This window comes from Gymnodraco acuticeps, unplaced genomic scaffold (genome assembly GCF_902827175.1).
Source record: "Gymnodraco acuticeps unplaced genomic scaffold, fGymAcu1.1, whole genome shotgun sequence".
Taxonomy (NCBI): domain Eukaryota; kingdom Metazoa; phylum Chordata; class Actinopteri; order Perciformes; family Bathydraconidae; genus Gymnodraco; species Gymnodraco acuticeps.
In genome coordinates this window covers 4,587,099-4,600,337 of record NW_022992351.1, presented here as the reverse complement: position 1 = coordinate 4,600,337, position 13,239 = coordinate 4,587,099, and the positions used below count along the sequence as shown (strand labels likewise).

The 13,239-nt window shown below is 37.1% G+C and overlaps 3 protein-coding genes across 7 annotated transcripts; 1 reads left to right on the top strand and 2 right to left on the bottom strand.

Annotated features, from left to right (window-relative positions):
- Positions 1-604: 604 nt before the first annotated feature.
- rbp7a (retinol binding protein 7a, cellular) lies at positions 605-2,675 on the bottom strand. Its single transcript, XM_034209223.1, has 4 exons — positions 2,446-2,675; positions 1,843-2,021; positions 1,517-1,618; positions 605-1,184 (listed from the first exon to the last, which is right to left on the bottom strand). The coding sequence occupies exons 1-4, from the start codon at positions 2,513-2,515 to the stop codon at positions 1,125-1,127; spliced, it is 411 nt and encodes a 136-aa protein (XP_034065114.1). The 5' UTR covers positions 2,516-2,675; the 3' UTR covers positions 605-1,124.
- LOC117541909 (nicotinamide/nicotinic acid mononucleotide adenylyltransferase 1-like) lies at positions 2,629-9,253 on the bottom strand. Of its 4 annotated transcripts, none has more exons than XM_034209218.1 (6): positions 9,149-9,253; positions 8,121-8,249; positions 7,106-7,289; positions 6,269-6,390; positions 5,119-5,389; positions 2,629-2,746 (listed from the first exon to the last, which is right to left on the bottom strand). In XM_034209218.1, exons 2-6 carry the CDS (start codon positions 8,233-8,235, stop codon positions 2,707-2,709), a joined length of 732 nt encoding a protein of 243 aa, XP_034065109.1. In that variant the 5' UTR covers positions 8,236-8,249; positions 9,149-9,253; the 3' UTR covers positions 2,629-2,706. The 4 variants fall into 4 exon arrangements, with proteins under 4 accessions (XP_034065109.1, XP_034065110.1, XP_034065107.1 ...); XM_034209219.1 differs by lacking the exon at positions 2,629-2,746 and adding an exon at positions 2,758-3,890; XM_034209216.1 differs by lacking the exon at positions 2,629-2,746 and having other exon boundaries at positions 4,031-5,389.
- On the top strand, positions 9,207-12,791 carry lzic (leucine zipper and CTNNBIP1 domain containing). Of its 2 annotated transcripts, none has more exons than XM_034209220.1 (7): positions 9,207-9,442; positions 10,021-10,153; positions 10,301-10,436; positions 10,596-10,694; positions 10,819-10,914; positions 11,121-11,202; positions 11,317-12,791. In XM_034209220.1, exons 2-7 carry the CDS (start codon positions 10,053-10,055, stop codon positions 11,370-11,372), a joined length of 570 nt encoding a protein of 189 aa, XP_034065111.1. In that variant the 5' UTR covers positions 9,207-9,442; positions 10,021-10,052; the 3' UTR covers positions 11,373-12,791. The 2 variants fall into 2 exon arrangements, with proteins under 2 accessions (XP_034065111.1, XP_034065112.1); XM_034209221.1 differs by having other exon boundaries at positions 9,240-9,442; positions 10,052-10,153.
- Positions 12,792-13,239: the final 448 nt, after the last annotated feature.

Here is a 13,239-nt window from a genome sequence, read left to right as displayed (position 1 = left end):
AACATAAACAACAGAACAACAAAAGGACATCATACAGCAAAATGACAAAATACACGACCCTTTACTGGTGTTAGGAGGCTAGTAGCCTACCAGTTAAGGCACCAATAGGTAGGCTACAGATGGCAGGCTAGCAACAGTAAGAACAGGAAGAAGGAGATGGGAGAGGTATTCAGATAATTTTCTGACATAAAACTACAAATACCACCCTGTGAGAATAACTGATTAGTAATTTTCCTGCACTCAAAACCTTAATTAAAAGTTAGTGTTATCATCAACATTTATTTAAATTATCCAACGTGAAAAAAACGTATTCTGCAGTAATATGTTAACTGTTAGTGTTTTTATGATGTTTCAATATTAATGTTACTTCTGTGAGTGTTGCATTCTAATGCTGTTATACGCTAAATTGAACTCATTTACCCGGCCTACAGTTGGGTAGCTTAATCTACAGTAATGCATCACGTTCTATAAAATCAATATATGTTTGAAACAGGCCATATCTATAAGTGAGAGAAAAGGTTTATACAATCAGGAAGATAGGTTTATTTTTTATTTTTCCAAGGATAGGATGACTAAAACAATGTTGAATAAGAAAATATGCCACTTCAGATTTCAAAAATCCACTTTATTATACAAAATTATACAAAACTGTATTCATATCCTACACCTCACTTAAATTGTACATAAATGTATCTACAAGAGAGAAGGATTTAGATTTTTAGAATTAGCTCAACCAAATGTCATATGGCCAGCACAAGCCAATGCAAAGAAAATGTAGTATTTCAAATGTGTCTAATTAGACAATAAAGATTTGAAGGAAACAACAAGTTTGCACCGCACAGAGCCTGCATTGAGTCTCTAAGGTAGCTTAAAGGAGACAAAATCAGGCATGATGCACAGTCATTTCTCTTTACTTCATTAGGCTGAGCATCATTTACCTACAGACCAGTTTGGACATTGGTGACTGACAAAAAATGCACTGATGCCATCTAGTGGTGTAAATCAATACCCTGACAGGAAGGACATTATCACCAGAACTGAGCTTTGAAGTTACATTTCCGAAAAAAGACTTGATTTGTGTATCTAACACACCTCTCATCCAGAAAAACAACTTTCATTCCTCTTCACTCGTTCGCATTCTTCTTAAAAATTTGCTTGCAGACTTCTCCTTCACAGTACAGCTCCTGAGGGTCACATACATATACATTTAATATGATGTTAAGGGAACAAACTATGGATTAATAGGCTTCAAAACTTAACTAATAAATATCACCATTAAAGTTCCTTAGTTGAAAACTAACATTAAGACACTTAAGTATGAAACGTTTTCTGAAGTTTCATGTCCAAAATGTAACTCAATAATTGTTTTATTTAATGTGTGATCATTTACATTTCCTTAACAGAAATATAAACTTAAAAACAATCAAGGTTTTAAATTCTTGTCCAAATTCTGAAACTTGACTAGTGATGAAAATACAATGTTAATGCCTCTTGTGTCTACGTGCACTCTTCTTACCAGATGTAGCTTGTCCTCTTCAATCCAGTGAGCCCAACCCCGGTTCTTCTTCTCTCCAATCTGTTCACACACCAGTTTATTCCCCTCCCATGTCACCAGTGACTGCACAGATGGAAAAGAAAAAGAGAGTTTAAATCACAACAAGGAACAGGTTTAGCAGCCCATACAAAATGTTCTGAGCCAAGTGGTTACAGCGCATGCCATATAACCACCATTTACCATGCTCCTGCCTTAGGCCCTTTGTTTGCGTGTCATACCTCTCTCTCTCTCTTGCAAAAATAATGTTTTCACTTTGAACAAACAAATCATCAGACATTTATCTTCACCTTGACACGTCTGTTGTCCAATCCCTTGGTGAACTCCTCAAACTCCTGACCCACTCTGAAGGCGATGGTGTAGTTTTTGACCTTGCTGGTAGTTTTGATGGTGTACTGGTCCCCCTGCTGCTCGATCACCTTCTTCACCTTCACCGTCAGAGCAATCTTTCGTAAGCAAGGGCTGATACCTGGAAGGGTTGAGTAAAGTAAACAGAGAAAAAATCTAAGAAGATAAAATATGCATACCATACATTTCGCTGTTGTGTAAAGATTTACATTGCTTAATGCGGCAAAGTATTTCCCTTTGTGCCCTATTTAGCGTTTACATTTATATAACAATTACTTAACCAGAAGAGTCCAATTTGAATTCTAATGACTCTTTTTTCAAGAGAAACCTGGTCAAGATAGGCAGCAGCAGGATAAACAAAAAAAACATTACAGGCAGAAAACACAAAACGAAAGCACATTAAAAAGAAGGAATCCGCCTTTGTATAATGCTTTCTTTTTGGATTAAGAAACGTTTAACCAGATTAGCATATCAATTTGCATCAATTTAACAAATATTTAATATCTGAGAACATTGTTGGATTAAATCACTCCTAAAGGACTTACCCAGTGCAGTCATGTAGCCCTCCAAATTGACATTGCTCATGATGTCCCATGTATCACAGAGGGCTGGCATTTTGATGACTTTCTTTCCCTCCTGAGACCTGTGCGTGCAAGTTAAATGTGATCTTCAATCTGCTGAGCTGATGAAGAGTCCTGAAGAGAGACTGAGAACATGCTGTTTGGTGAGAGACCTGGAGGTTTTAAGGTAGGTGTGCCTTCATCCTATTCACTGTCCACGGTTTGAGGCTGAGGGAGGTGCTCTCATCAGTGACAACATGTCAGACTGGTCCCACCACAAAGATCACTGAATAACAAACCTTTCATTATTTGTGTCAAGTGTCACAGATTCATTTCACACAGATGCAAACAAACACAAGAACAAATATATTGACCTTTATTGCTTAAGATTCCTGCTCTGATTGATTTAAATGTTAGACTATTTGTCTTAATTTTTAGAATTATGCACATATCCTGCTTGTTGTGTGTAAACAATGGAGAAAAATTGAATTTTCTTTGACATTTTTCTGGGGATGTCGCAATAGACAACTAGTTACAATACTGCAAATAATATTGCGATACTTTCATCAGTGGGCTATAGGCTCAATCAACATTGTGTTTCGTCCTTTGGAGATAGATAGTGCCTTAACAGACCTTTATTTCAATGAAAATCTTCAAGATTGCTTAAATATTTATAAGAAAGTTGGATTATTTATGATCCTTTAAGTGTGGTATTTTTGTGTCCTTTAACAAATCACTTTTTTTGGGTAAAAATGTTATCCATAAAAAACAGAATACAAAATCAATCCTACGGATATAGGTAAGCCCAATATTAAAATACTTTACAAATTTGTACACTTTTTGTTGAGGTTAGCAATAAGTGCGTAAGACGAGTCATATTTAATTTGTGCACCTGCAGTTTTCTTATGACGATGACCTTTGTTAGGATGGCACACCTATTTATGCAATGGGGAAATGATAATATAATAACACTAACAATCATTATGCTGTGGTTGTGAAAGGATTCGCCATACCTTTAGTGGGAAAGAGAATAAACCACATGGAACTTGTCCAAACATTAAGCTAGTTCTTCTTCCTTGTGATTTCAACTAAGCAGCAATCCGTCGCTCTGATGTGATGCAGATAAACCTTGTCAAGGTTTTTTCCCACACATTACTCTACTTGTGCATACATTCTGTCATAGGCAACTGAAGCAGACATGAGTTGTTTAATATGTAAAAAAAAACGTGACCTTGTAATGTAATGAGAAAAAACCGTAGTTTAAACCGTTTAACAGTTACTTCACATTTGTACTGTATTCAGTTTTGATGCAATCTAATACCATTGATCGAATAATAAGAGGGAAACAACTTCAATACTAAGGAAAGCAATGAGTTTTAACTTGCCACATTTGTTATTTCAGCTATTATCTTCTATCAATTGATGATTACCTGAAAGATAAGTTAAGACACGTGATTTTAATCAAACAAAGAAGGTGTTGTTTTTGCACTTCCTTATATGAGGAAGTTAGATGTCTATCTGTGTGAGTATAGCATTGTGATTCCTGATGGTAACAAATAGCCTCCAAGTCTGAAAACCGAAAGAGTTGTTTACTTCATTTCAAGTCAATACAAATCACACATTTACTTTCAAACTGGGAGCACTGAAACATAAACATGTTTAAAGCATGAAGGAGTGCATAAACCAAATCCTGCTCTAGGTACAAAACATGTGACAGGTTCAGAGAGTATACTGAAGCATTGAGATAAAGCAAGTTAAACTTTTAAAATTAACTTGTTCTTAATCATACTTCATAATACTATTGGAGGTCATTGGCACAGTTGCCTGTTTTCAATGACCTCTCTTCCAGATTAATCATATATATGTTTATTTTCACTGTACAGCGTTGTTTCAACTGAAAAAGGTTACTGTTCCTACCCTGACAAGAATACAGCTACACAGAATGTCGAGGGAAAAACCCACAAAGTCTAGACTTCCTGGAAAGAAGATTTCCTGCTTCTTCTGGAAATATTCAAAGGGATTTTAATGAATCTATTCTTACATATTATATAGTGCAGTATAAATGTTATATATTCAATCTTTAAAAGTCACCAGAAGGCAGGAAGCAATGTTTCTATAACTTAACCTGAGAATTGTCACAAGTGTAAAGAATAAATGGATAACAACACAGTTTGTGTGTCTGTGATTCACTGTATGCTGACTACTTCACACAAAATGGTGAATCCCTAATTCAATAACCACGAACTGGATCTATTTTCAACAACAGCATTGACATTTAGATGACCTCCCAGCCAACTGTTCAGTTATTCTGTTTGTGAGTAATTTACTTCAGTCACTTCACCCTGTTCTGTCTATGCACACTTATAAAAACAAAACGCCTAATAGTCAAAATTACTGTTCTGTGTAGTAGGCACTGTTGGAAGTTAAATAAAATTGCCTGTATTGCTTATCTAATTTTGATTCACAGTAAACATACAGCACTTGGTGTAGAGAGCTATCTTCTCTGTGTTTTGCAACAGTAAACGTCCTCAGCTTTAGGAGACTTCTGTGTTCTTCTGAATAGGTGCCAGTACTACGCCTGCATTTCTCTGCTCGCTCTCAGCGCTGTACAGCGCATGTTCTTGTATGTAGTGAACCACGCCGTCAGGCAGCAGGTACCTGACACTCCGACCTCGACGCAGCGACCGCCGCACCTGAGTGGCTGAGATCTCATTGGTCACCCACTCGCGGACCACGTGGATGTTCTGGCGATACTGCCACAGCTTGTCTGACTGGTGGATGAACTTGTGGGGGTCACTGCCGCTGCGGGTGATGCAAACCATACCGTAGCGGCCGACAATTTCATCGATATCCTCCCGCTTCCACAGGTTGGGGACTCCGAAGGACTCCAGAACATCGGCCCCACACAGAAACATCAGCTGAAGGCCGTCTGTGCATGAACAGAGAAAAAAACATTTATATTAATTACTTACTTGTTTGTTGGTTGTACAAAGATTCTTAGGGATTGGAAGATTGCATTGACAAAAAACTAATTAAAAGATACCATAAAAATTGTATAATCCAACACAACAGCATATTAAAATGGAATTGAAGCTTGGAAAACATGTGTTTATAAAGGCAGCTTTACCTAAAGAAGATTTAACAAGCGATATTTCTGATGTTGTCAGCCTTATATCATATTTTTGTTTAGTTATGATGGAGGTTATTGGCACAGTTGCCCGTTTTCAATTACCTCTCTTCCAGATTAATCATATATATTCATATTTATTTATTTTTTCACTGTACAGCATTGTTTCAACTGAAAAAGGTTACTGTTCCTACCCTGACAAGAATATAGCTACACAGAATGTCGAGGGGAAAACCCACAAGCAAAGTCTAGACTTCCTGGAAAGAAGATTTCCTGCTTCTTCTGGAAATATTCAAAGGGATTTTAATGAATCTATTCTTACATATTATATAGTGCAGTATACATGTTATATATTCAATCTTTAAAAGTCACCAGAAGGCAGGAAGCAATGTTTCTATAACTTAATCTGAGAATCGTCACAAGTGTGAAGAATAAATGGATAACAACACAGTTTGTGTGTCTGTGATTCACTGAGGCTGTCTTGCCTGTCTTAACTGTAGTGGGTGTGATCAGGTGTCTCCCAACACACACCCCGACCCCATTGTTCCCTGTTCCCATGAGTTCTACTGGATAAAGGATGAATAAAGGGGAGGCAGGATCAGACTTGTCTGGAATAAGGAATTGGAAAAGGCATGGGTTGAAAAGAGCAACATTTAAGTTATACAATCGTAATTGTCCTACCTTTCTTTTGATGAGACGAAGCTCCAAAATGATTCTCCTCTATACGTCTCTTTTTGGCGTACTTGACCGTGTCCACATCATCGGTATTCTGCTCTGCCTCAAGCATTTCCTTATAGTAATGCCTAAGTGGGTCCAGACAAAATAATATAGCATCAAAAGATGTTTGGGAGTTAACCGCATTGCAAACAGTTTCAAATACAGGACGTATGAGTCATTTTTACAGTTAGTATCCAGCCAGTTCTGCATACTAAAAATGTCCCTCTTGAGACTTTTTCCCTTCTTCATGCATGCACCCTGGAAGTTGGTGAGAATCACTACTCCTGCTTATGTACACATGTCATTTATTGGGCCATAATAAGCAATAATGTCACATAACAGGTCTGAAGTTTGATTGAAATACTTATAAATGCACATTTAAAGATGTCATTTTCAACCCAAGAGTAACGATAAGCTTCAAGCATGATGCATTCATGAAGTGAAAGGAAACCCTGTGTGACACTGAACATGAACAACTTTGTGATCTGAATACAGTTGGGAGGGTTGAACGATGAACAGCAGGGATGACTCAAAACAAGAGTAACGATCACATCAAATCCTAAACTGCTACAGGCACTGCTTGTAAATCATTAGTCATTACATCGTTGTTACTGGTTTGATGAATGGGTGGCTTGAGGTGACTGACAAAGAAGAATTAGAGGAAAACAGAATACTGTAAGCAAGGAAACTCTGGTTGAGGACATCAAAAATGTCTGTGAGGATGTGTCTTTTTGGCTGATTTCTGCACACGAAGCAGGCATACGCACTTACAATAACAAGACATGAGAATTGTCAACCTACCTAACAACTTTGGCTGTCTCCACCCACTCTGGCTGCAAGCTCTCCCAGGGATCAACTGTGATCCAGTCCGAGCTGTCTGTTGACAATCTGGCCATCTCCAGGCGGTGACGGGCCTCAATCAAACCCTTCTTCTTATAGGCATCACCCACCGGAGAGATGATGCCTTTCACCACCCTGTACTGACCTGGAGCATTAAAGAAGTGGTGTGAGCACATGGTAAACAGAAATGGCACAGCAGATGTAGTAAACTGTTCATTTGTGAATTAATTATTGATTAAAAATATATCCTATTGCGATTATTTTTGGCTGATATTACAATTGCAATTGGTGCATGAAAATATTTTTCTAACTTTCCTCATTTTATTAGAAGATTATTTTTGCAATGATTATGATATGATTTATTGGGACAGTATGTACTTAAGAAATATCTTTCTGTAGTATACAATTTGTACAGAACATTTCAAGGGCACCACAATATTTGATATATTAATATATATATGTGTTTTACTTAAACTAATATTGCACTTGTCCCTATTGCAATTTTGAGAAATATTAGAGTTACTGTTCATCCTTATATCATGATGGTTTAACAGAGTAAAGCAATGGTGAAATATAAGTACATATAGTACACAAGTGATGTACTTGTGTGAAAAATGTTGAGGTACATGAGTATTTTAATATTTTCTACTTAAAATGTGTATTCAACTATATTTCACTACATATTTTGACAGAGCTGTTAGCAGTTACTTAACAAACACTGTATGCACTAGTAATTTAATGTGTTACATTTTAAGTAGGCCTATATATGTTGCTGCTAATAACAGTGTATTTTTTTACTTTAAGTAATTTCACTAATGCAGGACATAATGTATTTGAGGTATATATGAGTACTTACACATTGCTGTGTTTGCTTAAGTTAAGGATCTAAATACTTCCTCCACCACTGTTTCTAGCTCAGATTTTGAGGTATTAGCCTCTGATATCTCTAAAATGTATATTTCTCATTTCACTCCACCTGTGTCCTCCAGATGGTCTCGAGCCAGTTCAAACATCCTCAGGTGCATGTTGGTGATGGGGTTGAAGGACCCACATGCCAGCAGGACCACTTTGGTTAAATGCTGGTCGTCCATGCCTCATACTGTGGCTGTGTTTACACAACAATATGGAGAAGAAATCACAGACAGTAGTTAGCAAGTTTATTGCTTTTCGAGGACTATATTTTAAATATCCCTCTGGCTTTCTGGTCTTTGCACTGTTGGAGGACCCTGTGACCTACGTTTTTCATTGCCATATATACACTGTAGCTAATGTGCAAATGACAATAAAGCCTTGTATCTTGAATTTTGTAAACAAGCTCTTAAGGAAAATATACAAAAGACGAATGAAATGATATGAAGTTTAATAGAAAAAATGTATGTTTGTTAAAAACAAACAACAGAAGGTATGTCAAAGACCAACCAATTATTGAATATTAATACAAATTAGCTAGGTTTCAGCTTGTATAGAACAAAAGATGGAAGGATACACATCAAATTAAATTCTCCTGTAGAAAATACCTAACGGTGAATTAAATATACTATTTTAAGTTATATTTATTTGACTTTAGGAACAGCACAATATTACTTCTGTATGTTTTTATGTTCCCACAAAGAGCATGGGTTGAGGTGCCTCGATTGTTTTGGTCTAAAAAGCCCACAAATGTCGGACCCCTTTTTATCCAAAAGGTAGACACCGTTCATTTTAGAGAAGGTTATGAAGGTGTAATCAAAGAAATGGACGTCCTGTATTCGCTATAAGTGAATAACGTTATAGTATAATTTGAAAGTGAAACCAATGCGGTGAGTAAACTTAGGTTAGCATTGCCGTTAGCAACGCAACTAATTCGTTAGCTTTATAAAGTATTATACAATAGGCAACGTAAACCTTCCATTTGGTACAGGCTGCTCAAGCATACAACTCATGAAATCAAGGCTTAGCTAAGACAACAAAGGAGGCGTGTTTTTTTACAACATATAGAGAAGTATTGTAAATATTCAATACTACCAGGAGAAACAGGGCAGTCAGCTGGGCTGCTGTGACGTAGGGACGGCTTCCTGTATGGATGATACAACGAGAGATCTGATTGGTCACATCGACCAGAAAGCAGACAGCCGTACCCACACTGCCGAGCTGCGTTCACAAGCACAAACACACCCTAACCAAGCGACTCGTTAAACACTAAATATTCTGAAACCTCAAACATCAAGAATATATTTTTCGATGAAATTCAAGAGACAATTGTGTTGTTTATTCGTCAAGCTGGTGCACTCATCGCAGGACTGATTTACAACTGTTTCGGTGAGATGTTTTCTTTTAGCATGCTAGCTTGTTATTCAGATAAGTAAACAACGTTGAGTGTTATATAGCAAGGTCTGATATTCCATCAATTACACTCATCCACAGTTTGACAATATAGTTAATGTCTCGCTAAATGTTGAACAATTTTGTTTAAATGCTGACACCCAACAACGTCATTCTGATTACATATTTATAGAATGCTAGGTGGACTTAAAGGATCTGTCCCTAAGTACATAGAGCAAGTGTGTTTTCAGTATAAATAGTAAGAGAATTATCTTCGCAGTTCCTTTTGTCTAAAAATGGGGGGGTTTAGATGTTTCAAATGCAACTTCAATTGTAAAAATCTGTTCGACCATGGTGGGGATACAAACAATCAAGAAACTGTCTTGTCTGCACATTTTAGGGTGTATTGAGGAGAATAACATCAGACCTTTGATCTAGGTTAGGTAATATGTTGTCGAGAGTATGTAAAATGATATTGAGCTTGGGAACATAGATATGCTATATACTGTGTTAATAATACAAAATGAAGTTGTACACGTGTTGACTGCTTTATTCTTTGTTTGCATTCTCTATAGGTAACATCAAGGTTTTTTTTTTTTAACCAAGCATGGCTTCTCGAGGGAAATCAGAAACTGGAAAGTTGAGGCAAAATATGGAGGAGCAACTTGACAGACTGATGCAGCAGCTTCAGGATCTGGAGGAATGCAGGTGAAATTGATGATGATTCAAACTCACTATAAGCTGTTACGGGTTTACCAAATGTGACTCCTATATTTGTCTAATATTGATCTATTCTATGTCAGAAAGTACCTCTACACATTTCCCCAATATCTCTGGTCCTTGTTTTAATTCCAGAGAAGAACTGGATGAAGAAGAGTATGAGGAGACAAAAAAAGAAACCCTGGAACAGTTGAGTGAATTTAATGACTCCCTGAAGAAGATCATGACAGGAGACATGACACTTGTGGATGAGCTCAGTGGAATGCAGCTGGTATGAACAACCAATAGATTCTGTGCAACTAGTGTGTATTAAGAAACACTTAAAGACGTCAACATTTATAGAAAGTAGCTTATAAAATATTTCAGTTTCAACAATATGTTAAACATTTGTGAAGCCTTACAGTTTCAAAAATGTTTCTGTGTTCATCAGGCAACCCAGGCTGCCATCAGCCAAGCTTTCAAAACCCCAGAGGTGATCCGGCTCTTTGCTAAGAAGCAGCCAGGACAGCTGAGAACCCGACTAGCAGAGGTTTGCATTGTTTGTGTAATGCACAATAGTTTATGTTTATTTCAACTGCTCGAACACTCCTTAGTGTTTGATTGCTGTTGCTTGGCCTGAAAATGGTGGTACTAGTGTGTGGTATTCTGTGCAGATGGATCGAGATGTGATGGTGGGGAAACTGTCGCGGGATGTGCACACGCAGCAGAAAATGGAAATCCTCACAGCCTTGAGAAAACTTGGAGAGAAGGTGAGGAAACGCTCCCAGCAGAGATGTGATGTTTTTCCACAGGTTCACGGGTGACTCAGAGGCTTGTGCTCATGAGTCCACATAACCTATTTTAGTCTTGTATCCATCACTAGACTGTCACACTAGTTGCTACAACACCCCTACACCTCACTTCAGAAGGAGCACTGACCAAAATGCATTTTTCTTTTGTGTCCGTTTCTTTACAGCTCACTGCAGATGATGAGACTTTTCTCACTGAGAACGCTACAGCTATTCTAAGCCAGTTTGAAAAAGTGACGGCAAACTTAGGTGAGAATAAATGTGTGATTTCATTAATATAACCCAATCCTTAAAATGGTCAATCGTGGAAGTTTATTGATGAACATTCCTATATCTATAACCTTGTTTTGTCTTCTCTTTCAGGCTCTGAAGACAAAATAATGGCTTTAGCTAGCTCTGGTGTGAAAACCAAGGCATAGTAATTTTACCAAATGTTAGTTAAAAACAAAGTCACTGAGTTAAAAATTAACAACGAAAAGTGCCAATTGATCGTTGATCCTGCAAACAATCAGTGCACTTCTAGGTGTTGCTGTAGAAGCTAACACTTTTAACCAGTGTTGTTTTATACACCTTAACGTTTTTAGATGTCTTTTATTTTTTTGGAGGGGTGTAAAAATGTATTTGAGGTACGAGAGTGTGATTTTGATTGTATGAATGTAAAGGATAGTCAAGGCAGTTGAAGAGAAAAACTCGGCTGTGATTTGTGTTGTATTTCTTACACTAATGCTGAGTCTATCCGTCCTTAAAATCTGAACATTGTTGTTTTTAAGATTGTTGATTTCCTGCACAAGTGCTGCAATTATTCAATATGTCATTTTATTTCAACTAAACTGTGCTGTTTACAGGGATTTGGACAAAACAACAAAGTAACTATAACACTTTTCTACCAAAACATCTGACAATCACCTTCACAAGTCAGTACCTGAATCACAAAGGGTTTATAATTGTTAAAATACTAAATAATAGACAACACATGCAAGATATGATAATAACAAAGGCTGATGGCTTTAATGAGTAACTGCTCTCTGACAGAAATAGATGAAAACCTGTCAGAATGATTAGTAAACACAGCAGTCACTACTTCAGATTTTAATCTTTGTGTCTCAGCAAAAATATACTTACTATAAGCCTGCATTGAAACTGCATCCATCCAGTGCAAACACAGTCTTGTGATACATAACTCAGTGAAATGAGCACCAATCTGGACTGAACAAATATGATCAGATGAGACTTTGGCCTGCACTGTGATTGGAATACCCCGGATGGATTAGTCGCCATCTGTGAAACATTGTCGTGGACCTTGTGATGGTTTCAACATCCAACCCATGAGTGATTCAGTCTGATTAACAGTCTGTGAGGAACAGCCAGTAACATTTACATTTAGAGTACCAGATGAAGCCTGAACTGTTGTATTTGTTGTCCTCTTAAAACAATAGAGACCCAAGAGTTAGAAACAAGAAAGGCTAACCAGAAGGAAATAAAAACAACTGTTCAATCACTAAACATGAGTGATTCAGATGTAAATACCAATACCAAGGGGCTGAATAGAGTAGATGTTCACCTCATATATTCACAGGACAATCTTAAAAATCTAAAAAGAATAGGATATGTTCACACATTTCACATCCAGGAGTACACTTTGAAAGCTTCTGGATATGTATTTGGTGTCAGGAGTTTCTATTATCTTGTCCACCCTCTATGTATTCATTGTTTATCAAAAATGATAAAGTGTGCTTCAATCGACAAGTGTTGTAATATGTTTGCAGGAATCAACTTTAATGTTGCATTGTATTTTAAGTTTGACAGGTTGAATCTATTTAAATGTTTACAGCATCAAACATGGTTGATATTCAGCTTTGAAGACGTGTGTTTGAATGTGAGCACGAAGAAAAAAAAAGTGTTTGTTGAATTGTTTTCATTACCTCCACCAAGAGGTTATGTTTGTTTGTCTGATGTCAGCAGGAAAAACGGGTCTGACTTTCAGACTTGGAGAAAGTGTGTAGCAAAGAGCCAAGGAAGATATATTAATTTCCACCACCAGAGGACGCTAATGCTGTAGATTTAAACACTTCAGCTCAGGCAGGGTGTGTACCAGCAGCAGTGAGAATAACAGACTTAAAGGTCCCCTATTAGACTCTTTTTCAACTATATATATATATATATATACACATACACATATATATATATATATATACACAAATAAAATATCTGAAGTGTTTTAGCATGCCATAAACCCCTCAGCCCTGTTCTAAAAGTGCTGATTCTGTATCTGTAGCTTTAGATGGT

Excerpts from the sequence above, each read along its gene's own strand:
- rbp7a (XM_034209223.1), bottom strand. The coding sequence starts at position 2,515 with ATGCCAGCCCTCTGTGATACATGGGACATCATGAGCAATGTCAATTTG. Across the intron at positions 2,022-2,445 it reads GGGCTACATGACTGCACTGG|GTATCAGCCCTTGCTTACGA; the intron begins GTAAGTCCTTTA and ends CAACCCTTCCAG. Across the intron at positions 1,619-1,842 it reads TGGACAACAGACGTGTCAAG|TCACTGGTGACATGGGAGGG; the intron begins GTGAAGATAAAT and ends CCATCTGTGCAG.
- LOC117541909 (XM_034209216.1), bottom strand. The coding sequence starts at position 8,235 with ATGGACGACCAGCATTTAACCAAAGTGGTCCTGCTGGCATGTGGGTCC. Across the intron at positions 7,290-8,120 it reads AGACCATCTGGAGGACACAG|GTCAGTACAGGGTGGTGAAA; the intron begins GTGGAGTGAAAT and ends TTAATGCTCCAG. Across the intron at positions 6,391-7,105 it reads GAGACAGCCAAAGTTGTTAG|GCATTACTATAAGGAAATGC; the intron begins GTAGGTTGACAA and ends GGACCCACTTAG.
- lzic (XM_034209220.1), top strand. The coding sequence starts at position 10,053 with ATGGCTTCTCGAGGGAAATCAGAAACTGGAAAGTTGAGGCAAAATATG. Across the intron at positions 10,154-10,300 it reads CAGGATCTGGAGGAATGCAG|AGAAGAACTGGATGAAGAAG; the intron begins GTGAAATTGATG and ends TTTTAATTCCAG. Across the intron at positions 10,695-10,818 it reads TGAGAACCCGACTAGCAGAG|ATGGATCGAGATGTGATGGT; the intron begins GTTTGCATTGTT and ends TATTCTGTGCAG.